The sequence below is a fragment of the Rhinatrema bivittatum genome, chromosome 9, assembly GCF_901001135.1.
Source record: "Rhinatrema bivittatum chromosome 9, aRhiBiv1.1, whole genome shotgun sequence".
In the NCBI taxonomy this organism is placed as follows: Eukaryota; Metazoa; Chordata; class Amphibia; order Gymnophiona; family Rhinatrematidae; genus Rhinatrema; species Rhinatrema bivittatum.
In genome coordinates, this window is record NC_042623.1 from 23,384,313 (window position 1) to 23,409,766 (window position 25,454).

General features: G+C 46.3%; 1 protein-coding gene across 12 annotated transcripts in view; it reads left to right on the plus strand.

The window, feature by feature from the left end:
• LOC115098596 (collagen alpha-1(VII) chain-like) overlaps positions 1-25,454 on the plus strand; it is a 420,825-nt gene that overhangs the window by 105,782 nt on the left and 289,589 nt on the right. For all 12 annotated transcript variants that reach the window (XM_029615285.1, XM_029615292.1, XM_029615282.1 and 9 more), the window contains 13 exons: positions 1,674-1,700; positions 3,813-3,887; positions 5,922-6,002; positions 13,311-13,337; positions 14,766-14,810; positions 15,346-15,414; positions 16,830-16,925; positions 17,286-17,312; positions 17,877-17,930; positions 18,595-18,666; positions 21,063-21,122; positions 21,418-21,453; positions 22,812-22,856. In XM_029615285.1, the coding sequence (XP_029471145.1) occupies positions 1,674-1,700; positions 3,813-3,887; positions 5,922-6,002; positions 13,311-13,337; positions 14,766-14,810; positions 15,346-15,414; positions 16,830-16,925; positions 17,286-17,312; positions 17,877-17,930; positions 18,595-18,666; positions 21,063-21,122; positions 21,418-21,453; positions 22,812-22,856 (714 nt within the window). The remainder of the gene's footprint in view (positions 1-1,673; positions 1,701-3,812; positions 3,888-5,921; positions 6,003-13,310; positions 13,338-14,765; positions 14,811-15,345; positions 15,415-16,829; positions 16,926-17,285; positions 17,313-17,876; positions 17,931-18,594; positions 18,667-21,062; positions 21,123-21,417; positions 21,454-22,811; positions 22,857-25,454) is intronic.

Sequence of the window (25,454 nt, forward strand, 5' to 3'; positions counted from 1 at the left end):
ATTTACCCTCTCTGGCATGTTTGCTTTATTGCAAATTTTTAGCATTTTTCTCCCAACTCCCAAACTGGCTCGTTTTCTCACCAGTTTTCTGTATGGAACAGTGCCAAAAGATTTACTGAATCTAGATGGGCCACATCCACCGCACCGTCCCATGTCTAATACTCTGGTCGCTTCATGGAAGAAATCAATCAAGTTATTTTGGCCAGATTCCTCCCCCCCCCCCCCCCCCCCCCCATGAAGCCCATGTTCCCCAGGACCCTGCAGTCCACTGACTTCAAGATACTGCACTGTTCTGTCCTTCAGTAATGTTTTCCATGACCTTGCCCGCCAGTGATATCAAAGTAACGTCTGCAGTTTTCTGCTTCCTTCTTGCTCCCACCCTGGTGGAGCGATGCTGCGTCTGCTCCTCTTCTTTCACCCGCCCTGGTTTTAACTGGTAAGCTGAGCAGAGCTGTGACGGGTGCAGCCAGTACCTCTTTTGGTTCACTCAGTGGTCAGGGATGCGCCCCGTTTGGTCCCATAGCTTTGCTTACTTTCAGTATATTGAATGCGATCTCTTTCGCTTTCACCTCCTCCCACTAGTGTGACTATTGAGGAAATGCATTTGTTTAGGATACCAGCTTTCTTCTGATCCTCTTCTTTACTAAACGCATCGCTCTATTGAATTCTTACTGTTCCCCTTTTGGTCCTCCCCTTTCCACTTCTGTATCATGGCAGAAGTGAGTGGGGCTTTGCTCTTGCTCTTTGCGCCACAGGCACATTCCCTGGCCGTATAAGAAAATGGCGCTAGCCGTCCCCGTGATGGACACCAAAGTGATATCTCTTTGGTGCCACCCTTGGCAACATTTTTAAAGTGCAGAGAGCAAGGGTCGGAGAAAGCCAGCATCACTTCTGCCCTTTCCATCATGCTGGACTGCACGGAAGGGGTAAGTGTGGGGGTGGGGGTGGGGGAAGGGGAGTGGCGGGGTTAGTTCTACAGTCTAGGAAAGTTTTAATGGGGAGTGGGGTCAGCAGGGTCAAGGAGGACCTCACTTGGCCTGGATAGGCTCAGGTTCTGGGCTGGATTTTTACCAGTGGGGGTCGGGGTCAGAGGGGCCCAGAGACACCCCAGCTGGACCCAGGCCTCAGACATCTCTTTGCTGGGTGGGCAGGGGGTTAGAGGACCTCAGGAAGGCCCATTTTGGTTATTGTTTTTGGTCAACAAAAACAAAAATACCCCCAGAGTTCTCATTCATGCCATTCAGTGTATTCAGTAAAAACGAATTTCACTGTCCCTGGAAGAAGACACTGTCCCTGGAAGACAGGCTGGGAAAGGCGCAGTAACTTTGGCACAGGAGGTGGCAAGAAAACGGAGGATAAATGTCTGATGGGCAAGAAACAGGAGCACACAGAAAGCCAAAATGTTTGGAGAAACATTGCATTTACTGAAATGTCAGGGAAACATTGCACAAGCCAAGTGAGCACAGTAAAATTAAAAGAAAAAGGTATCGTAATTTTCTCACATAAATTACCGCGCTTTTCCCCTCCGAGCTGATTCTGCTGTGTCCTGTCCTGATTCATTATGAAATGTTGGGTACAGAAACGCTGAAACGACTCCCATCTCCCTCTTGACCGAGACTGTGCGGAGTTGCTTCACTCCAGTGAGCTTCTGGTTCTCTCTCTTTCTACCACAGGGTGAACGGGGTCTGCCAGGCGACACGGTAAGGAAACACTAAGCCCTTCAGAGAGTTGTATTCTTGCCGTCAGGGCTGTGGGATGAAATGATGCTGCCCGTAGTATCACCTTGATCCTGAAATATTCGGAAATCATGCAGGTGTGGGGAGGAGGAGGGGGGGTGGTGGTAAATCTCCACGGGACAGAACCGTGTATCCTCTGAGTCACCCTGAAAGTCGGTCTTTGAAACACGAGGAGAGAAATATCTCAAAATAGCTAGGGATTTACACAGCTCGGGAAAGTTTACAAAAATTGAGAGGACTCCCCTGATTTCTAGTAGAGGCTGCGCAGTGGATTTAAAATGTCAGTGAAATAATGACGTTAGTCGTTTCGTTCCCTGCGTCATTTCCCATCTACAATGAATCAAAAACCAATGAAATGCCGCTTTCCTTCGTTTCTGTCGTTTTAGCAGATGAAGTGATTAAGTGTAGAAAGCTATAGAAAGTGGGGAAGGATTATAGAGTGCCAAATGCGGATAAATGTTACCGTCTAGAAAGAAAAGCCGTGTTAGGTCGACATTCAGTGCTCACTGAGCAGATACATTTACCTGTAGCCAGCTATTCAGTCTCATATACCCGGGTAAGTTTGCAGTGAAGAAACCTTTTACAGTCCTGCAGCTCAGTGGTAAACAAGGGGGCTAGGGGGGCATCTTATAGGGTTTCTCCTTACTCTGAGGGCTTGTTTTATGGGGGCACCAATATCACTGATTAATCAAAGCATCAGTCGTTAATGCGCTTGGCTCAAATAACCTTCCGCTAAGAAAAGGTGCAGAACTGGCCCACATCAGTATCACCCCCTGGAACTCCTGGAATCAGATGAGTCCCAGTGCATTTCACTACCAAACGAAAATCCCACAAGTAGACGATCCGACCGAGAAACAGCTTTGGTGTCCGAAATTTGTAACGCACCTTGTTGTCTGACCTGTGGAGAACTGTTTGCTGACCCCCATGGGCCTTGCATTGTCTTTCACTGCCCCTTGCCGGGAATCCTGATCCGAAGTTCCAACCAGGAGTGTGGTGGCTCAGGAAGAGACACCACTGGGAGACAGAGCTGGGCGCCCTAAAGGTAGCACAGGGCTGCCAGTGGAGTGGAAGTGGCACAGAGGAGATGGCAGTGGTTTAGAAGCAATGGGCCCCCTCCTCCAGACCAGCAATGCCCACTGCCCCAGTTGTATCTTTTCACATGGGTGAGAGTTGGAATAAAAGGGGGAAGAGAATCATTTTTGATTAAGTGGGAATGCAAGAGGTCCCTCCTATTCTATATGGTGGTAAATATTAAATGTTCTTGCTGCCTTGTAGAAATGTATATGGTTGTGTGGCCTGAGACTATTAACCACGAGTAGATAAGTCTGCTGTTTGACATCTTATTAGCGATGTACATAGTCATGTAGAGATGTATATGCTTATATAGTCTAATAAACCTGTCTATACAGCTGAAGGTGGCTCCCTGCCTTCTAAAGGGAGTGCCCTGTACAAAGGGGTTATAGATATGGTATCAGGCCTAGGTGCCTACAGGCAGCTCGATCCGTGCACTCATTGCTGGCGGATGTATTAACTGAGCCTTCTCTAAAATATGCCCATGCTCGCCTGATCAGCACAAGGAAGCACGGGCTGTTAGCTGCGGGGCTCCAAATGTGTGGAACCAGCTACCCCTTGATGCTCAGGAATCTACAGTCCATCTACGCTTTCAAAGGATTGTAAAGATGCAGGCTTTTCCTTGATTTTTCATCCATGTGTCTGTCTTGCTTTCTGAATTTGTTTTTCTGCTTACTTTGCCCACTTTTGGTTGATTATGCATTTATATTTGCTTTTCCTTTTTGTTCAATCTTTGTGTTTTTACATGTCTGATTTGATTAGATTGTACAGAATTTTTTATGTGCTTTCCCTCTAAGACCATCTTGGCATATTTGCAAGTAAGAAATTAAAAAAAAAATACTAAAAAAAAAAGTAATAATAATTTTCCCTTGGGTTCTGCACTTTTCTCCTGCTCCACTTGCCAAGCGTGACTCTTTGCTTCAAATGCTTCCCCACTGTGGGCTGGACTGACCTTAATACTATCTTAATTCTGACCTTAATGCTATCTCATCCCATATCTTGTAGGGTTTCACAGGTTTGCAGACCGGCGGTGGCTTTGACCCCTTCAGTTTCACTTCGAAGGGAGAGAAAGGAGAAAGGGTGAGTACAGGAGGAAGGGAATGGAAAAGCTTCACTATTCCAGAGGGATTTTCAGAAGAAGTCAGGCGCAGGGTCACTGTGTGCAATCCAAGACTCTGCGATGTCATCAGAGCCAGTGGCAAGAATCCTGGTGTCATGGCTTTTATCCCATGCTAAGCTCAGGACATTTTCAGGATTTGATAACACCCGGGCTAGTCTGTATAAACGTGGCTGATTGCAAAAAGCCTGCCTTAAAGACAACCCCTCCTGCTCCCCAATAAAATGTGACTGTATAAATCCGTGTTATTTTAGTCTTTGCAATGCTAGGGTTAGTGCAAGTAGATGCAGTGAGATGAGAGTAATAACTTGTTAGGATTCAGTTCAAATTTGTGGTGCTACATATTGAAGCCTTATTCGCCAAGAGGTCCATATTCAAAGCAGTTTGTCCAGATAAGTTTGGACTTTGCTGGACAAACCACGGGTTTTGATTTTCCCACCATGCTGATTACCACTGATTTATCTGGGTACATTTTTAGCTGGATAAATCAGAGGCATTCCAGGCAGGGCTAACTTATCTGGCTCACGCCAATAGTCAGCGCTATCTATCGAGCTTAATTATTCAGGTAAATTTGCCCGTGCCATCTAAGAATATTCAGCAGAACACATAATTGGCTGCTTTCTGCAGAATATAGGAGTAAAGTTATCTGGCTACCTTTATCTGAATAACCTATCGGTTCCCCGTGCTGCTTAATATGGAGCTCCAAGGCAAAGTTGACCTTGTACATATATTTAGAAGTTTAAGTCCACAATGTGCATGATCAGAATTTGGTTTACCATTTTATTCTAGGCAAGTTTATATATGGGCATAGAGAATGGCACTTTCTTGCATGCAGGAGAGTTATTTTTCCATGAAGTGGATACGTCTCTCGGTTATGGATATGCACTTCAGCACTTGGAGGCACCATGGGCTTATTTGCATGGGTACTCGCAGAATCCTTTCAGACTCTCATAGCATAGGGATGCTCACATGCCTTTGGAAGAGCTTTCGCGATGGAGTTTCCAGTTTCCGAGTCTTTGTTTTTTGCACAAGCCGAGGCTGGCGCCCATTTGAGAGCACTCGTGGGCAGCACAAGGATCTCGGGCATCCCTTCCGCCTTCCTTCTCTGCAGCCAACAACTTCCTAATTCTTAATTTAAGTTGTCAAGGGCTCACAGTGTTCACAGCACTGCACAGAGTCAACCAGTTTGCAATTTTGGAAAGCAAAGTTCATTAAAGTATGCAAATTATCAATAAGGCACCTGAAACAAAAGGATGGTGCACACTTTCAGCTCCTGCAAACTAACCTGGGTTGGTTTTGGGGATGAAACGTATGCACGTGCTTTTAAACCATCTCACATGAGGGTGTGAAATGCTCCATGTGGGCTCCATGCATAACATTTTTTAAACTTTAATGCAGGGGTAGGCAACTCTGGTTCTCGGGTACCGCAAACCGGCCGGGTTTTCAAGGTATCCCCACTGCATGTGCACTGCCTGCCAATGCATTCCTGCATATTCATTGCCGATATCCCAAAAACCTGATCGGTAGGCGGCACTCGAGGCCGGAGTTGCCTACCCCTGCTTTAATGTATGCATGTAGTTTTTATTTCCGACCAAGTCATCTCTGAACAGAATGCCTCGTTTTACTGTGGCTGACATCTGCACATCGGGGAAGGTATTTTCCTGCTTTTAGACAACTGAAAATTCCCCCGGAGGGATTCAGCCTGCATAAGCCATGATTTTACCAGCAGGGATCTCGGCTGAGCTCTGAAAATGTACCTGAAACTAATACAGACTGAAAGATAAGATGTGGGGACAGAAGTCTACGCCTGGGATTTCAGGTGTGAGGTGGGAGAGTAAGGGGGGGGGATACCCCTGGACTTACCCCATCACTGCAAGGGCGATGCTTTCAGTGTCTGCTTGCCGTAAACAACTTACAGTTTTGGCAGTAATGTAAGACAAAAGCAGCCAGTTGAAGAAATGGATTTTAATGACGATCGCTCCTTTCCCTGTCTACAGGGGCTGCCTGGAAAAGATGGAATTCCCGGGCTGCCAGGGAGGCCCGGACGCACAGGACCCCCAGGATCACCGGGGATCATGGTAAACCTCATCATTTACCGCCGGCACTGGAGCTATGACGATCACCCACTTTAGGCAGGTCGGGCGCTGAGGGCAAGAGAGAGGCCTAGTGGACTGAGGCTTTCCGAACCTGTCCTGGGAAACCCCACAGCCAGTCAGGCCTTCACCATATCCACCATGAATATACGTGAGATACATTGTGCATACGTAACTACAAACCTTTGCATACATCTCATGGTGGAGATCCTGAAAATCCAGCCGGCTGTGGGGTCTCCAAGACAGGCTTGGAAAGGCCTGGGCTAGGAGACTTACAGTCTAATAAAGTCAGAAAGACGAGATGCACAGACAAAACATATTGAGGGGGCGGTGGCTTCAAAACAGCAGGGCCAACTGAGGGGTGTGTGAGGCCTGTTGAGAGCCATCTGAAGACAGGGACCGCCTCACCTGACCCAGGTGAATCAGGAAGAAAATAATCTACAGGGTAGGTGGGCAAATGGCAGTGTAACAAGGGCATTTCTTTACCTGAAGCCAAACGCAAAAGGTTAGTACAAAACTAGTGTAACTATGAACATTTTAAAAACTCCTTATCTGCAGATGTCCCATTGACGCTTATTATCATCTTGGACAAATTACATTCCCTGTACATAGCCAGATCAGGACTGAAGAAACAGCAAGGAAGGCTGTCTAACAAAGCCGTGTAGCCCCTGATGTAGCCCCATTGTAAGAGGGCGAAACTCGGCCAGAGTTGGGCATTGTTCATATATTCGTGTTACTACCCAATAAAGGAAATCATTTGGACATCTGGCTGCTAATCCTGTTTTGTCATACCCAGATCAGTCCAGATTCTTGGTTTTGCCTCCCTGCCAGCAGATGGAGACAGGGAAAGTTTCACTGACACTGTACATAACCCAGTGTGCCGCCTGCAGTCCCTCCGTATTTCTCTGTCTCCAGCAGATGGTAGATGGTGTAAAACCTGCAGTCTGGAGAGAGAGAAAAAAAAGATTAAAAGACAAAATTTCTGAATACTTCCAGGGGATTGTGAAGTCTTGGTGGGGCCATCCCCCCTGGTTTGAGGTGGACAAGCAGGGGGTTGGTGACCCTTCAGATAGCTCAGCCCCGAGGTCTGTGGGGTGGACATCCGGTGGTCCAGATCCCTCATCCCCCATGAGAAAGCTGTGGAACCTGCTGGCGGTTCTGCACCGCAAGCCCGGTGGAGCAGGGAGGTTTTTCTTTTATAAGGTTTGTCCTGGGCTGGGTCGCTAAAGTTTAGCAAAAGGAAATGGATATAGCCAGTGGTCTGGCTCTTTTCTGATCTGCCATGCAGCCTGCGCTCCTGGAACCTGAACCTCTGCACCAAAGGAAATTATTGGTTTCTATGTATCTTCATTTGTTCTCAGAGAGTAAAAAAAACAAAACAAGAGAGAGAACAAGGAATCTGTGCAGCAGCAGGGTTATGAGGGAAGATGCTGCCTAAGTAGCTCGGGGCGCTCAGCGATGAGGTTTTTCAGAGCTTCTCTGCCTGCGGAGGAGACTGCGCGTTGGCTCCGTGGCGCTGAGGGACTGCTCCCCTGCTTGCCGTTGAGGTGCTGGTGGTGCCACAGGTGCAGGGAGGAACCGGTAGAACAAGCCTTGCGTGTGACGGGGTCTAGAGCTGAGGCTTTCTCAGTCAGTGCGGAAATGGTGGCAATTTTCCATTCTCTAGCAGCATCTGTGGGAGAGGCTGGGGAATCCCTTCCTCGACTGTCACCGGCGGTTCCCTGTCCCGCAGAGGTGCAGAGAGGCACTTGCACCGAGGAGGAGTCTCTGGTTCTGGTAGAGGTCTTCTGCCAGTTTTAATTTGCCTATGCGCAAAGCGTGTTTAGCGGGATGCTGGCTCTTGGCCTCAGACTCCATGGATTCTCAGCCAGTCTAGAGGGCTAAGCTGTTGAGAAGTTCTTCAGGCCAATGATTTTTGATGCCGGATGTAAAATAGATCCGGGCCTAAACGCGCTGAAGGTGCAGGCAGGCTTTGTTTAGCTGTGTGGTAGGCCGCGGCAGCAGTTCTTTTCCCGCGTGCGTAGGCGTGTGCGCGCATTCTCGCAGCATGGCGGTTGCATGCACAGGGACCTGAGTGCATAAGGCTGCAGCCTAGATTTAAGCGTATACATTTGCGATCTAGACTTGAGCGCATATTTGCGCAGATACTTGAGTGCGTATTTGTGCAGATACTTGAGTGCGTATTTGTGCAGATACTTGTGCATTTAAGGCCGTGACCTAGACTGGAGCGCATATTTGTGTGGGTACTTGTGCGCATAAGACAGCAACCTAAACTTAAGCGTGTAGTTGCACAGGTACCGCATTTTCTGGTATAAGTCACGCTTTTTTTCCCCAAAATATTGTAGGTGCAACTTATACACCGGTGCGACTTATCTGCTGCAATTTTCTCTCTCTTTCTTTCTTTCTCCCCAATTCATCCACTGCACGCTGTGTGCATGCTCCGCTGCCACATGCCTTGTTCTCTCTCTCTCTCCAGTTCATCCGTCACACGCTGTGCACATGCGCACGTATGCCCCTCAACCATGCGGTTTGTACGCATGATCCATCAGCGCACCATCAGTCGCTATCACTGCTACAGTTAAATGGGAGATGGAGAGGTGCATCTTATCCAGCAGTGCGACTTATCTACAGATTTTACCTGGAAAGGTCCTGTTTAGGCAAGGGTGCGACCTATACACCGGTGTGACTTATACACTGGAAAATACGGTACTTGTGTGTGTACAACTATGGCCTATACGAGTGCATATTTGCACATGTACTTGTGTGTGTACAACTATGGCCAATACGAGTGCATATTTGCACATGTACTTGTGTGTGTACGATTGCAACCTAGTCTTGAGCGCATATTTGCACATGTCCAGGAGGGGTATGCGTATACGCCTGGGTGGTATTGGTGTGCGCATAGGAGGCTGCCCAGAGCTGAAGTTCAGGAGAGCTAGGTGCCGGGGACAAACAGGTCCAAGCGCCTTGCTATCTGTGAAGCTTGCCATCTGATAGTAATTCAGTTCTCACTCCCTCTCTGTTTGTGTTAGCACTGTTTAGAAGCTCAAAGTGATTGACTACCTCAGCTTTTGCCTATTTGGGACATCCCCTCGGCCTGTGGTGTCTCTGGAGGGGAGTGGAGTGGGAGGCAAGGCATTGATCATTTCTCCTCCTCCCTTGTTGCCAAGGGCAGAAGCTTCACCAAGAGAGAGAGGTTGGAGAGAGCAAGTTTGGGCCTACGGGTGGAATGCTTCTAGGGCCTGCAGACCTTTCTGTTGGAGTGCCCAGCAAAGGCGAAGCAACCTATGTAGTGATCACATGCTGCAGGGAGGCTGTCCCTGGTAATGTTCAGAGAGATGTAGATCTTGAGACATTGGAAGATTCCAATGGGGAATTGGCTTTCTCACCTCTAGAAGAGGGAGACATTGCATATGATTGAGAGCTGCTTCAGACTCTGCTCAGATATTTTCTTTTTTCACAGAGATGTCTTGCTGAGTTTGTTGGCTCAGACTCTGAACTCGCTTGGCGTGGCCTGGGTCTGTTGGCTCAGACCATGAACACGCTTAGTGTGGTCGGAGGTCAATTTTAAGTTAAACTTCTTGTTTATTTTCCCTCTGTATCCACTTCAAGAGATATTGGATTTAAAAAAGGTAAACTCTGATGTCCAACTCTGAGGTCCATCATAGTGGCAGTATGCAAGGGAGACTTCTTCGCATCTCTCGCCTTGATAGAAGTGTATCTGCACATAGCCATCAGGCCAGAGCACCAGAGATTCCGGACGTTCATGGTCCTAAGGGAACATTTTTCTTTTCAAGTCCTTCCCTACGGATGGTGATGCCTCCATGTACCTTTATCAAGGTGATGGTGGTAAGGGCAGCCACATTGCAAAAGGAGGGTGTGTTGGTGTATCCCTATCTGGATGACTGGCTCATTCATTTGAAGAGAGGACCTCTGTCGAAAATCAGTACAAAAGGTACTGATGCGCTTGAAGTCTCTAGGATGGTTGGTGAACCTAGCAATAATAGCAAAGAACAAGGTATCCAGAACAATTTTGTAAATTCATATACGCCAAAATATTTTTGAATGTTGGACTGTTGCCGTCTGGATCTGCTAATCAGTCAGACCCAACTGCGGCGAAGTCGCATTAATTAATGCGACTTCGCCGCAGTTGGGTCTGACTGATTAGCAGATCCAGACGGCAACAGTCCAACATTCAAAAATATGAATTTACAAAATTGTTCTGGATACCTTGTTCTTTGCTAGTATTACTACTGTTGGTTTCCAGTATTTTGGGCTGTTTGTGTAGTGATTGAACCTAGCAATAAGCCATTTAGTTCTCTTACAAACTCTGGAATATCTGGGAGCTCAGTTAGACACACTGGCAGAGAGAGTGTTTCTCACTGAATGAGATTGCTAAAATTGCAGTCATATTAGGCTTCTGCTAGAGCTTTTGGTACCCAGGGTCTGGGACTATTTACAGGTCTGGGTTCTATGGCATCGACATTGGAATAAATGCATTGGCCGTTCGCACATATGCAGCTTCTGCAGGGGACACTTCTCTCCCACTGGAATCCATTATTGGAAGAATTTCATCTTCCTCGTCTATTAGAGAGGGAAGTCAGGGACAGTCTTTCGTGGTGGCTTACTCGCACCAGTCTTGCGCATGATGTGGAATTGTAGATTCTGAATTGGATAATAGTCACCACTCATGGAAGCCTCTCCGGATGAAGGGCAGCGTGGCAAGATCAGTCAGCGCAAGGCCAGTGGTTGAAACAGGAGGCCTCATGGCCTATCATTCAGTTTTAGATGAGAGTGGTGCATTTTGCATTGCTTGCCTGTCTGCCAAGGTTATGTGGCCATCCAGTACAGATCCTATCGGACAATGCGGCAATGGTGGACTACATCAATCATCAAGGCAGAATCAAGAATCAGGCAGTGGCTCGAGAGGCCTCAGAGTTGATGCACTGGGAAGTGCAGCGCTTGGAATGGCTGACCGCTTCTCACATCACTAGAGTGAACAACATTCATGCGGATTTTATCCATCAGATAAAGTTAGATCCCAGGGAATGGGAGCTGTTGGAGGCAGCAATGTGTCTCATTCGCGGAAGATGGGGGTATCCCAACAAAGAGAACACCAAGGTGTCACGGTTTTACAGCCGCTGAACAGAACATGGTACAAAGGAATTGGAGCTCTGGTGCTGCCATAGACTCGAGGGATTCTTCTTTGTCTTCCCTCCCATGGCCTCTGATGGACAAGGGATTATAGTGGATAAAGAAACACCCAGGCAATGTGATCCTGGTAGCTCCAGAATGGCCAAATCGACCATGCTTCCCAGACCTGATCAACATGGCCATAGACTAGTCCCTAAGGTTTGGACATTGGTTGACTGTTTTCCACCAGAGCCCAATATTTTTGGGTCAGGCGGCTCACTTCTGTTTCGTGGCTTTGCTTCTGAGAGGAGGGGATATTCCGAAGTGGTTATTTCCACTTTATTGCAGGCTAGGCAATCTTCTAAATCCTTGACTATGTGTGAATTTGGAGGATCTATGAGTCCTGGTCTGCTGTTGACTGAGTGCAGCCTCAGTCTATTCAGGCTATGGTGTTGCATATTTTGGCTTTTCTACAGAAAGGTTCTGGTCAAGGGACTAGCCTTTAACTCTCTGAGAGTCCAGACAGCATCACTAGGTTGTCCCCACATCTAGATGTTATACGGTTCCTTTAGAGCACTAAGAACTTGCATCCTCAGGTGCAGATTCCATCTTGGAATCTGAATCTAGTCCTCAGAGGATTGTGTGAATCACTAAAAAGAGCTACGGTTAAGGACTTGACTCTTAAAGTGGTTTTCTTGGTGCTTATTCAGCCAGGAGAATTTCGGAGCTCCAGGCGCTGTTGTGTCAAGATCCTTTCCTACAGATGTCTGATTCGGGGGTATCTTTATGCATGGTGCCTTCTTTTCTGCCTGAGATAGTCTTGGTGTTCCATCTTAGTTAGACAATAGAGCTTCTAGCTTTTATGGATTTGGATTTCTCTACGCCTCACACGGGGGAGCTTAGGCTCTTAGATTGGAGGCATGCATTATTGAGGTATCTATAGGTCACTTATGATTTTCATAGATTGGATCACTTCTTTGTATTGTGAAGTGGTCCAAAGAAGGGAAATAAGTCATCTAAGATTACAAGTGTGCAGTGGCTGAAGGAAGCAATTGAGTTGACTTACATTTCTAAAGGGCACCCACTGCTGGGGGGTTTAGCGGCACACTTGATGCATTCTTAGGCAACTTCCTGGATTGCGTCACAGCAGGCATCTCTGCATGAAATTTGCTGGTCAGCTACTGGGAAGTCGATGCACACTTTTGCTAGGCATTGGGTGTGGGGGATCCAACTTCCATGTGCTTTAGTTAGAATGATCTACAACCGGAACTCTCTAGGTCCCACCTGATTTAAGGGCAGCTTAGGAACATCCCAAGAGTCTGAACTGATCTGGGTACGTACAGGGGAAGGAAAATTGGTTCTTACCCGCTAATTTTCGTTCCTGTAGTAACAGATCAGTCCAGATACCCACCCCTTTACTGGGGGGGAGAGTCTGCTCCTCATACTGTTGCTTTGTATATAGTACGAGTTGTTGGAGGTTTTCAATGCTGATCGTGTATGTTAAATTTGGGAAACAAGTTTTCCATTGTTTTTTATTAGCAACTTCACCTTCTTCCAGCTCATTGGAGGGAAGCAAGTTTGCTTAGACGTTTGCTTAGAAATTTAAGATTGTTGGTGTGATCTTGGCTTGGGTACAGGTTAAAGCTGAGGGACTGCAGGTGGCACACTGGATTATGTACAGTGACAGTGAAACTTTCTCTGTCTCCATCTGCTGGCAGGGAGGCAAACCCAGGAGTCTGGACTGATCTGTGGTACTACAGGAACGAAAATTAGCAGGTAAGAACCAATTTTCCTTTATTTCCCTGGGCCCTGGGTACCTCTTTGGATTGTAAACTTCAGAGGAGAAAGTAATCTGATTGTCATGTTAGGTTTTGTTTTTTTTTGGTTAACCTTTATTTACCCACCTATGGTGGGGGAAGGAGGGGGGTAACTTTCAAACTGCAGTTTTACATGGCTAGAGGCGTGCTTCCTCATGCAAACATTTTGAAGACATGAACAGAGTTTTTTTTAGAGGATTAATGTTACAGCCAATCGGATCGCTTGGAATCAATGCAGACATTCTCTTGAGCGGATGATGTAGATTGTCATTGGCTTTCAAGTTACTCAGAACTCCACATGAACAAACGAACCTCTTTGTCGTTGTTGCTCTTCCTTTGACAGGGTTTCCCAGGAATTCAAGGCGATACTGTAAGTACTGAAGTACTAGAGAAGGAACATCCAAGATCTGTACAGTAACGGGGGTCTGTTTCAGATGTTGGGGTACAAGTGCATATGTGATTAACCAAGCACTTATTTTTTTAGTGGCCGACACTTTCCTATCTATTATTTTATTTCTTTAAAATAACTTTTGGCCCACCAATCATTACTAGCCATTCTAGGCGGGTTACAGATTACATAGATATTATTAATAAAAAAACAAACAACATCAGACCTAACTTAAAACACATAAAGAACAAAAACCAGCAATGTAATAAAATATAATCAAATGCTTGAGTGAAAATGTAATGCTTTAGGTCCTTGCAAAACTCTTTCAAGTCCAACATGGAGCACAGTTTTAATGGCAGAGCGTTCCATCCCAATCCTTGAGCCTTCCAGCTCAGTTGGAACCAGGACTGGAATCTGGCATCAAGAGTATCCATTCACAACTACCCAGAAAAATCGTTCCTCTGGTTTTATATCCACTCTGAACTTACTTTGGTCCAGTCCTTGACCAGGGAGTCATGCACCAGGGCTCTGCCAGACCCCTCCAATCAATGGGCCCTGAAGCTAGCCACCAGTTCTTGTCATTCCACAGTGACCGGGACACCCTGCCCTCTCCCCCTCGGGTGACTGTGAATGCTGTCTTCGCAACATTCCCAGCCCTGGTCGACCCAGGAAACGGAAGACCTGAGCTGGATGTCGGAACCAGGACATCCGCACGGCAGCATACCTAGCTGGACCACTCACTCTGGGGGTGGACAGGATCAGTCCATTTTCTCTGCTGGGGTAATGAATTATTTTGACTCAAGACAAAAGGTCCCTACATAAAGGAATTTATTACAGAGAGAGAGCATTGTGAGCAGCTGATAACTCCTCTTATTGAATCTTTTAGCTGTTATACCTGGGGAAGAGTTTAGTGCCTGATTTAGCGAATGGAGGGGAATGAAGAGCCAGAGCTAAAGTTTGCTCCTAATTCTCAGGAGTCTCTCTATCTATCTATCTATCTATCTATCTATTTCTTTCTTTCTTGTTCTGAGCTTCTCTATCTTTGGTCACCCAGTCAGCAATCGGCCATTTTATCCACTCATGGTGAAATGGGTGTCTACAATTAGGTCTTAACCCCCTAATGCCTCCAGCGTGGTGAGGTAACAAAATGTATACTGTGCTCATGAAAAACCCATCTGACATCAAGGGAAGGGATGGGTGGATGCCACCTGGGGTTCAGCTTTCAAACTGGTTTGGTTCTGGAGTGTGGGGAATCTAGGAAGGATAGTGCAGCGGCCATGACAGGAATTCTGTACTCTGAGCTGCAGAGGGAGTCGCAGGGCTTTCCGATTAGCTAAAAGCGCTGATGTCCTTTCTAATGCAGCCCTACTTTATGTATCCTTAACTAAACGGGCACTGTTTCATTTCCAGGGGCTGCAGGGCTATCCAGGATCACCCGGGCCAAAAGGAGAACGAGTAGGTGTCACTTTAACTTCGAAGTGAAAGAAAGACAAAAAAAAAAATCCATCAAAATCTATGTTAGGTATCAAGTGTGCCTGCTTTTGTCAAATGGGGGATGGAAAATATGCCAGTGAGGCTTACACCTGCAGTGTGATCTTCCTAACTGGAGGATATATAGTAGTTGCACTTGATAAGTTGCTGGAAACCTGGAGGGTGCGCCATCCAGGAGCAGCAAGGAGTAGGCTGTGCGTGAGAAGATTTTGACATGGAATTACAGGAAAGTGCCAACCCTGTGATAGCTGGTGTCGCCCTTTTCACCACTGCATACGTCCTTGCCTCGGCTGTCAGAAAAGTTTACCCAAAAGGACTTCTTAAGGTCCCTTCTTTAAGAACAGAAGAAGTTGCTTTACTGGGTGAGACCAAGGGTCCATCAAGCCCAGCATCCTGTTCCAGGTTCCAGATATCCGGCAAAAACCCAGAAGAAAGGGCTCATGCAAGGATCTTTGCTTGCTGCTGTTCAGATCAATCTGACATGTTCACTCTTCTCTAGGGGGAGCCTGGCTACGTGCTAGGAGGAGTTGAAGTCATTCCTGGAAGAAGTGGATCACCCGGTTCGCCCGTAAGTAAACATGCATTAGACACCAGGGCAAGTTTGGTGCTTGAGCAATCGGAGTGTGCTATTTTAACGTTGTGTGGTGCCAAGTGGGGGGGTGGGTCTAGTGGTTAAGCCAGTGGGCTAAGAACCAGGAACAGCCAGGTTCAAATTCTGCTTCTCCTATTGATGCTCCTTGTGAACCTGGATAAGTTACTTCACCCTCCATTACCCAGGTACCAACTTGTCCCTAGATTTATCAAAATGCTATATTTTTAGCAGAAATAGCGCCTGTGATTAAAAAAAAAGGGGCATGGTTAGGATACTTTTCCTGCTCCCGCATTGCATAGGTAATTTCTGCAAGCTGCGATAAAGAGCACTAATTATTACTTCACATGCTCATTAAGCAACCACAGGATTATAGTGAAAAGAATTTTATCACACATGCCATTGAGCGAGAGAGAGGTAACTTTACTATTTATACCACTGTAAGTGGGGGCACTTTTAACTCAGGCGAGGTTTTGGGGGAACGGTTTTACATACAAAGTAAGAGGTAAGAATAGCAAAGTTGACATCACTGAAGATTTTCTGTTGTTTGAATTGATTTGCTGTTTCTACCTCCTACTGTGTGTGTAAACCCCCCCCCCCCCCCACAAAACCTACCCCAAACCTCACTACGAGTTAAAAGTGCCCCCTGTTATAGTGGTATAAATAGTAAAGTTACATATTGCTCTCTCTCTCTCTCCACCACCCAAACGCGCACAGAAAAAAAGTGTAGTTATTTCTGGCAATTAACGTTAGGAGCGCTGTTTAATGCATGCGTTAGGGTCTTGACGATAGCGCGAAATGATAAACGACCCTGTTACATTGCTGGGGCCTTATGATAGCAAATTTAAGGCCTGATTTCCTAAGCTTTGTTCCCATAGTCACAGAATGGAAAGAAGCCTTAGTAAACGAGGCCTTCACATAGACAGTAATTACTTGGATATTAATCCAATAGATACCAGCTCCTCCAAATCCATCTTTTTGTCTTGCTGGGACCTTTTGACAGAGGAGAATGTTTTCACTTTTGATAGTTGGAGCTGTTCCTTTCCTAGTTGTTGCTTCCTTCTGCTGCTCTCTCCTGGCTCTTTGCGTTTTCCCTCCTGCTGGGGTTTTATTTTCTGAGTCTGTGTGTGGCCGCCGGATGGCTGGCGTGCTGTACAGTCATTTTGTGGGGGGGCCGTGCTGTGTATTCCTGGTTTTCTTGACCTCCTCTGCTCCTGCTCCGGTAGTGCTCCTGTGTAGTGCGCGTTTCCCCCCCGCCTCTTCTTGCACCCTTATCTGAAACAGAGATAAAGAAACCGAATAAGTATGCTTGGGTCAGCGCTTTACTCAAGCAGGACGGTGACCGCTCTTTGGGCAGCTGACCTGATCGGCCGGTTTGCTTGTGATTGCTTCAGGGCTCCAAAGGGCAGCCGGGAGTGCCAGGAGTGCCAGGGCCTCCCGGCCTTCCAGGGCAGTCAGGACCCCAGGGACCACCGGGGATATCAGTAAAGGTAAGTGGGGGTAGTTTCATTCTGGGAGTGTACGATAACAGAAGGGGAAGTCCTGCTGGACACCGGAGGCAGCGAGAAGACCACCCTAGTAGTAGGGTCACTAGGGTGCAGTGGACCTGCTCCTATCCCTCTCTCAGTATAAGGATCTTGGATAATTTCATTGATAGTCCAAGGGCTGAATTTACCAGTATTTTACCCAAGCTTACGAGCTGGAGTTATTGCTCTCGTCTTTACCCTTCCTAGCTTCAGTCCCGGAAAGTGTTTGTTTCTATTCATGTTAGTGCTGGCCTGACTTTAGCACCTCCAGTGAGAGCCATGTTGCTTTTCTTAGTGTTCAACATCTCCACTGTGTTCTTCCAGGGAGAGCCAGGAGAAGCAGGCACTCAGGTAAGTATTGTAGTGCTCAGAGAGCTCTCGTTATCCTTCTCTGCTTGTAGTTATCCATGCTGTATATCGCTCTGCTGTCTGTACAGTATTTCTCCGTATCCTCAGTCTCTGTCTCCATCTCTCTATCCCTTCACCATTCATGTCCATCTCTCAGCTTTCCCATTTGCTTCATTTCTTCAGCTGTCTCCCAAGTTTTTCTCTGACACTCTCTATCTATCTCTCTGTCTTGCCTCATAGACATTCGTTTGTTCCTTTTCCCCCTTCCTTCCCTGTCTTTTTCTCTCTGGATCTTCTGGTTATTTTTGGTCTGTGCGTCCATTGTTCATTTATGTACCAAATTCACAGAGTGTGAATATCGCTCCTGTTGGCGCAAGCTGTGCGTGTGTTAGTTCTGGAGGATTATTACTGTGCAGACAAGCTGAGGTGATGCTAGCTGAGGAAGCCACTAGACCAGTGTGTATGACCTGCATGACGTGAGGTTTCTTATGGAAAAGGACATTGCTAGCAGCAGCTTAGAAATGTGCAGTCTTTTTTGAATCGGTGATATGTTGGATGTGTTATCAGGGACCGCGAGGGAAAACTGGCCCTCAAGGAGAAAAAGGAGTCACAGGAGATGTTGTAAGTACCTTTTGCTAATAATTGAGATATTAGTTGGGAATATCATAGTAAACTAACAGCTGACGGGCAGATCAGGACCTATTGGTCCCTCCAGTGTGCCTGGTTGCCTTGCTCTCTGGTTTTCTACCACTATGGGTAGATGAACTTATAAATCTGCATTCCTGGTTCCTCCCCATGTTGTTTCCCAGATCTCTTAACCCTGCTCCTACTATTAGCATCTATGTCCCAAGTTTAAATTGTGCTACGGTGCTGGCCTTCATTGCCTCTGCTAAGTAGGCTATTTGGGGCTTGGTCATGTTCCTCTTTGGTCCACACGAGTTCCATATACTTAATCCAACACCCAAATCCCATCCCATGTCTTACCACCAAGTTTTGTAATAATCCACAAAGACAGCGAAATGAGCAAGGTTGCTGTCTGGACCAGGCGGTCGCCCCTTGCTCGTTGATATCAATGATTGTAACCATGGTCGCTCTGTGCAGGACAGGTTATCCTAACCATCTTGGAAGACAGATGCAGCTGTACTGCTGCTGTCGGTGTGCATCCTTGGCCGTTCCATGCAGGTTACCCCATTTATTGCTGGATTTTAATTTTCTTTCAGACCTTGTTGATGCTGCTTTTCTATGCTATATCAGATAGCTGTTCATGTGTTTGTTTTTTTTAAAGGGAAGGGCAGGATTACCTGGGCCCATCGGACTTGACGGTGCTACTGGCCTGACTGGTCAGAAGGGAGACAAGGTCAGGAAAATTGTTACGTTTTTATCTTTTTTGCAATTTCAATTGTTATTCTTATTATTTATAAAGTGCACAGGGCACCCTAGATGTGTAGTGTGTGCCGAAGGATATTTAATGAACAAAATGTACATAATAACAAGCAATAGAAAGATAAATAGGCAGAGAAGAGTGTAGGTCACTTTCCCAAAGGACTTACAACTTAAATTAAGGTAATAATTGATTTATTTATTTTATTTAATTATTTATTTAACTTTTTTTTTTTTTTTTTTTTTTTTACACCGGTATTCGTGGGAACATCATTTCGGTTTACATATAATTTCTAACAAGAAAGTACATTGAACAGGGAGAATGCAACTTGGAGGGGGGAAGCAGAGCTTAAGACCAAACATTGTGGGTAATATATACAGTTTGTAGAGGTAGCTATGGGTGCTGGCAAAAAGGGGTGGGGGGTGGAGGGTGTTCGTGGGAACAAAATATCAGTTTAAATATAACTTAAGTTAAAAAAGAACAATGGGAGGGAGGAAGCGGCTTGTGGGGGGGGGGGGGGAGCAGAGCTTGAGGCCAAAACATTGCAGGAATTATTTACAAGTAGCAGTTGGTTATCAATGGTAACTCCAAGGCTTTGTGCACGTTGTTGGAAGGAAGTTGTAGTTGTGCAGGGAATCTTGTTTGACGGGTGTTTGGTGATGTTATGTTGTGAGATGATGATGAGTTTGGTTTTTGCTGTGTTCAGGGCAAGGTGGAGGCTGGTGAAGAGGCAGTTTCCCAGGTTTTGATAGACTTGGATAGGGATTCTTGGATTGGAATGAGGATTTGGACATCGTCCGCATAGATGAAGTGTGGGAGGCCAAGATCTGTGAGGAGCTAGCAGAGGGGAAGGAGATAAATGTTAAATAGGGTGGATGAGAGGGAGGACCCTTGGGGGACACCTTGGGTGAGTTGAGTGGGAGCAGATTCGGAGTTTCTGATTTTGACTACATATTGCCTATTCTTCAGGTATGAGGTGAACCAAAGGAGGGCTGTTCCCATGATACCGATTTCTGTGAGGCATCTGATTAGGGTGTCATGGTTGATGGTATCAAAGGCGGCAGAGATGTCAAGTAGGGCGAGGATGTAGGAGTGACCATGGTCTATTCTTTTGAGGATAGTGTCTGTAAGGGAGAGCTGGAGGGTTTCCGTGTTTAGGAATTTTCAGAAACCGAATTGACTGGGTGAGAGTAAGTTGTGGGTTTTGAGGTAGGCTGAGAGTTGGGCGTTGACAATTTTTTTCATGATTTTGGCGAGGAAGGGAAAGTTGGAGATGGGTCAGTAGTTAGCAAGGTCTGCGGGGTCAAGGTTGGGTTTTTTTAGGATGGGTTTGACCACGGCCAGTTTTAGTGTGTCGGGAACTATGCCAGTGGTGAATGAGCAGTTGATTATTTGCACCAGGGGCTTGGCGATTATGTTTGGGATGTCTAACAGGGCTTTGGAGGGTAGTATATCATAAGGGTGTGAGGAGGGTTTGAGCTTCTTTAAAGTGTTTTCAATTTCTAAGGTGGAGGTAGTGTCTAGTGTGTCCATAGCAAAGTTATGGTTACTGCAGGGTGAGAATGCCAGGAGGGAAGGGGTGAATCGAAGCAAATGTTTGGCTATTTTGTTGTGGAAGAATAGACATGATTTACTTACATCAACTGTAGTTGATGTAGTACTGTACTGTACTGTATTGTAGTTTAAGTTCCTCTTTGTGTTTACACCCCTTTGTATATAACCTTTCTTTCAATGCTGCTCTTAAGTTACCTTCCTCCCAGTTCCTTTCCCCTGTTATAATGTAATTTCAATCTTGCTGTTCATTTGTAAACCGGTATGATGTCCTCACTAATACCGGTATATAAAATCCTGTAAATAATAATAATAATAATTGCCATTGCTCATTAGTTGTTATTAAAAGGGTCTGGCAGTGTAACTGGCTGGTTAGCGTGCTTTGCTGTGAAACCTATAGATCCAGGAGGACTAGCAGGGACTTTTTAAAGGCTGTTACTGTATGAACCCTAGAATCACTTACTGTAGGAGACCAGGATTTTGTAAACAGTATCCAGCTTTAAAATCTGTCCTCCCCTGTTTATATTTTGAATGCATTATTGTGTGTATGGCAGTTTGGCTTCTAATGTAACTGTGGGCATGAAATTCCAAGAGTGACATCATGGAGATGCATTCCTGCAGCGATATCACTGCAGCGTCACATTTGCAGGTGCATTCCTGCAGTGTCATTGCTGCAGTTTTGTATGTGGTGCTGGGATCCTGCACTGACATCACTGCAGTTCCATACGTAGAGAAGAATTCCTGCAGTGACATCAGAAGCTCCGTACATTTTAGTTTCGTGTCATTTGACAAGTTGCTGTTTTAATCGTTCTGCTTTTCAGGGGGAGGCTGGTATTGGAATCCCGGGGGCACCTGGCGTGAAAGGAACAGAAGGGAAAAAGGTACTGCATGCCGGTTTCATACATAGGGAGACTTCCTTTCTAACAAATCTATTGTCTAATGTTAATAAAGAATTATAAGTTGGGGGAAGGGGAGGGTGGGATAAAAGATAATAAGGTGGGTATAAACTTATTATCTAAACTATAGGATTATTAAGAGCTGGACCTCCATGTGATATATTTACAACACAATGTGACTTTGTGTAGTGTCTTTCCTACAAATGTGTACAATAGATGCACTAGGTCAAGTGTGTTGCTGGTTTACTGTAACAGTTCTTTGGTCTTTGCCTTTCTGCAGGGAGCAGTTGGGCCTTCAGGACCGCAGGGACAAAAGGCAGGTATTTAAATGCACTTAGCATCCCTAGGGATGAACATCTGGCTGAAGTTACGTGTATACTGTAGGAATGAACTGCACTGCAGGCTCTTTTCCTGGACCGTGGTGTACCTTTACAGAACTAAAGCTTTCACGGAGCCTACCTTCCTCCCAGCCTTGCAATTCTGAGAGCATTAATGTAGGCCTTTGTAGCATACAGTGCCGGATGCAAAGCAGACTGCTGGGAACGGTCGAAGTGCCAGGACCTGCCCACCACATGTTGGTATCTGACCCTTTCTGCCATCTTACTAGCATGCTTTGGAAACAGACATGTGCAAGGCAAAAGAAACCCTGGGCCACTGTCTCCCATTGGGTACCTTTTATATTATGTAAATAATGCCCACTTGCCAGTGACTTTGCCAGGCCTGTACCATCTCCAGCATATAACCCTGCTTCATTAATCACTGAGGAAGGCATTAATGCACAAGTTACTGTGCACTGGCAATCAATACTTATCTGCCTTAGCTAATATGAATGTCGGACTCCTGTCATGGTGCTCTAGCTAGCCTATAATCTTTGAGCCTAGTAGTAATCATTAGGAATCCACTCATGTGGATACGGAGGACAATCCCAGTCTTGCAAAATCAAGAGCACAGTTAAACAATTGTAAATAAAACTGGACACGACCTTCATAAGAACATAAGAAGTTCCATACTGGGTCAGAGCAAGGTCCATGGAGCCCAGCATCCTGTCTCTGACAGTGGCCAGTTTGTGTCATAAATACCTGGCAGATGAAGAGGGTCATGCCATGAAGAACCAATATTTGCTGCTGGCCAGCTGGTGCCTTTCTGGGGCCTTAGGGTTGCCACCTCACCCCATGTCAACTGAACAGGCTGATCCAGTCCTGGTTTTGTTGTTCTGATTTTTTACCATCAATTTCCCTAAGAAAAGCAGAACACGGCTCCACCAGGACTGGTCAATCTGTTTGGTTCAGCCCTCTCTACTTATGATCTCTAAGTGCCATTAACATTTTTCCATGTTGTAACCTCTGTTACCTATGTGGTCTAGAAAATTCAAGTGCAACATTTCTGTAAACTCTACAGGTTGCTCTAATCAAAGATATCATGACCTGCAAAGTTCTGGAAACTATGAGCTTACCCACATGTGTCTGTAAAGCAGAGGGGAGGGCTAGCAGCAACTCACGACTTGGTGTCTCCAAGGAGCCAGTTGGCCACCTGGAAGACCAGACATATTACTCACTATGGAAAAAGTCTATGCATAACCAGGAAGTGATTTGGGTGCTTATGGGCTGAAAACTTGCATTTCTGAAAACATTATTTGAGAGAAGGATATTACATGCATTATTTTTTCCCTTTTAGGGTGAAGTGGGATTGCCAGGGAAGGACGGATCAGAAGGCCCCAAGGTAAGACTGTACAACATCGCAGAGAAATCAGAGCAACTCCTTCTATTGTGAAAATCTGTTCTATGTTAATTGAAGGTTTAACACGAGGGCTCCTGTAAAGCCCTTTAAAGTAAGGCATCGGGTATGCAGTCTAAGACATCGGCAGCTCAGTCGCCAAGGGGTACCAAGAGCCAGCCAGTGGCCACGGAAGCCCAGCAGCTGATCAGCTGGGTGGAGAAGCATTTAGTAAGTATTGCAGCGTCTCACATAGCAGGAGTCGACAATGTTCAGGCAGACTTTCTCAGTCAGCACTGCCTCGATCCCGGGGAATAGGAGCTCGCAGACGAACCTTTCCAGCTCATATGCGACACGTGGGGCATACCCCGCATGGATCTCATGGCAACGTTTCAGAATGCCAAGGCTCCATGCTTCTTCGGTTGCTGCAGAGAAACAGGAGCAGAAGGGGTAGATGCCCTGGTGCTGCCCTGGCCGACTGACATGCTGCTGTATGTCTTCCCTCCTTGGTCGCTGATAGGCAAAGTGCTTAGGAGAGTGTAGATACACCCAGCAGAAGTCATCCTCGTAGCTCCAGAGTGGCCGAGACGGCCTTGATTTGCGGACCTGGTCAATCTGGCAATGGCGGGTCCCCTGCGGTTGCCACTGCTCCCGGACCTTCTCCATCAAGGGCCCGTGTGTTTGGAAGAGGTCGATCGCTTCTGTCTAGTGGCACGGCTTTTGAGAGGCGCCACCTGAGAAGCAAAGGGTATTCGAACGCTGTGGTGGCAACACTTTTCCGGATGCGCAAGACATCTACCAACCTCGCATATGTGCGCATGTGGAGAATCTTTGAATCTTGGTGCGTGGACAGGGCGATTGTTCCTACTCGGTCTTCAGTGTTGGATATTTTAGGTTTCTTACAATCTGGACTCGCCAAGGATCGTGTAGTTCCCTGAGGGTTCAGGTGGCAGCTCTTGGTTGTTTGTGCGGTTCCATTCAAGGCGTGGCGTTGGCTGCTCACCCCGATGTGGCTCCTTTCTTAAAGGGGGCAAAATTTACGTCCCCCGATCAGGCACCTTTGTCCTTCTTAGAATCTGAACTTGGTTCTCTCAGCTCTGTGTACGGCACCCTTTGAGCCTCTGAAAACAGCTACAATAAAGGATCTCACGTTAAAGGAGCTCCAGGTTCTATCCTATAGGGAGCCATTTCTGAGAATTTCGGATTCTGGTGTGACCTTGCGGACGGTTCCTTCCTTTCTTCCGAAGGTGGTGTCTGCTTTTCATGGGAATCAGTCAGTGGAGCTTCCGTCATTTCCCGTTTTGGACCGGTCAGACCCTATGTCTAAAGACTTACGGAAGCTGGATGTTTGTCAGGCGTTGTTGCGTTATCTGGAAGTTACTAACGCGTTTCGTGTGACGGACCATCTTTTTGTGCTGTGGGCTGGTCCGAAATGAGGAAATATGGCATCTAAAGCTACGATTTTGCGCTGGTTGAAAGAGGCTATAGGCTCGGCATATTTGCTGCATTGTAAGCCTGTACCGTTTGGTCTTTGGGCTCATTCTACCCGTTCGCAGGTGGCTTCTTGGGCGGAGTGTCAAATGGTTTCACTGCAGGAGATCTGCAGGGCGGCGACTTGGAAGTCTTTGCATACCTTTGCCAGGCACTACAGACTGGATGTTCAGGCACCGGGTGAAGGAGGTTTTGGAGAAGCAGTGCTTAGAGCGAGCCTCTCCAGATCCCATCCCAGGTAAGAAAGCTCTGGTACATCCCAGGAGTCTGGACTGATCTGGGTACGTACACGGAAAGGAAAATTAGTTTCTTACCTGATAATTTTCGTTCCTGTAGTACCACAGATCAGTCCAGAGTACTGCCCGTGGAACGCATGGAAGTAAGGGAGAGTCCACTCAATTATTAATTGATTTGTTATCAGATCTGCAGAAATTGGATTGACCGTCCTCAAGTGGTTCTTCAGTTTCAGTTCCTAGGAGGGTTAAGTGAACCGGTTATTTGTTTTTCTTGTTGAAGGGTTATTGTACATAGTTATGGTGGTTTTTTGAGAGCCATTCTGCTTTGACATTGAGTAATACTGCCGGACTGTAGGTGGCACCATCCTATATAAGGCAGAGCTTTGTTTTGAAAACTTCTCTGTCTCCATCTGCTAGAGGGGGGAGGGGCAAACCCCAGGAGTCTGGACTGATCCGTGGTACTACAGGAATGAAAATTATCAGGTAAAAAACTAATTTTCCTTTCTTGGCGTAACAGTAGCAGTTGTAAATGCCGTGCAATAGGTAATACAGACCATTGAGTGGTCTTCTGAAATACTACAAATTACTTGGAGTACTTTCTTTTAAGGAAGATCAGTACAGTGCTCCTGTGCAATGGATAACATAGAAGAAGAAGGTTATATCCAGTTGAAGGAATTTGGAGAGGCTTTCATGGTGACCTCAGAAGTTCCAAGCCATCAGATCTGACCTTGGATGAAGTTGCCATTGGTCTTGTTTGGCTTCTTGGCAGACGCACATCAGGTTCTGTCACCATGACGCAGTAACTTAAGGTGCTACATGAGAGCCTCCCTGATTCTTTGAACTGATGTAAAACCAATGCAAGAGAACCTGAATGGTC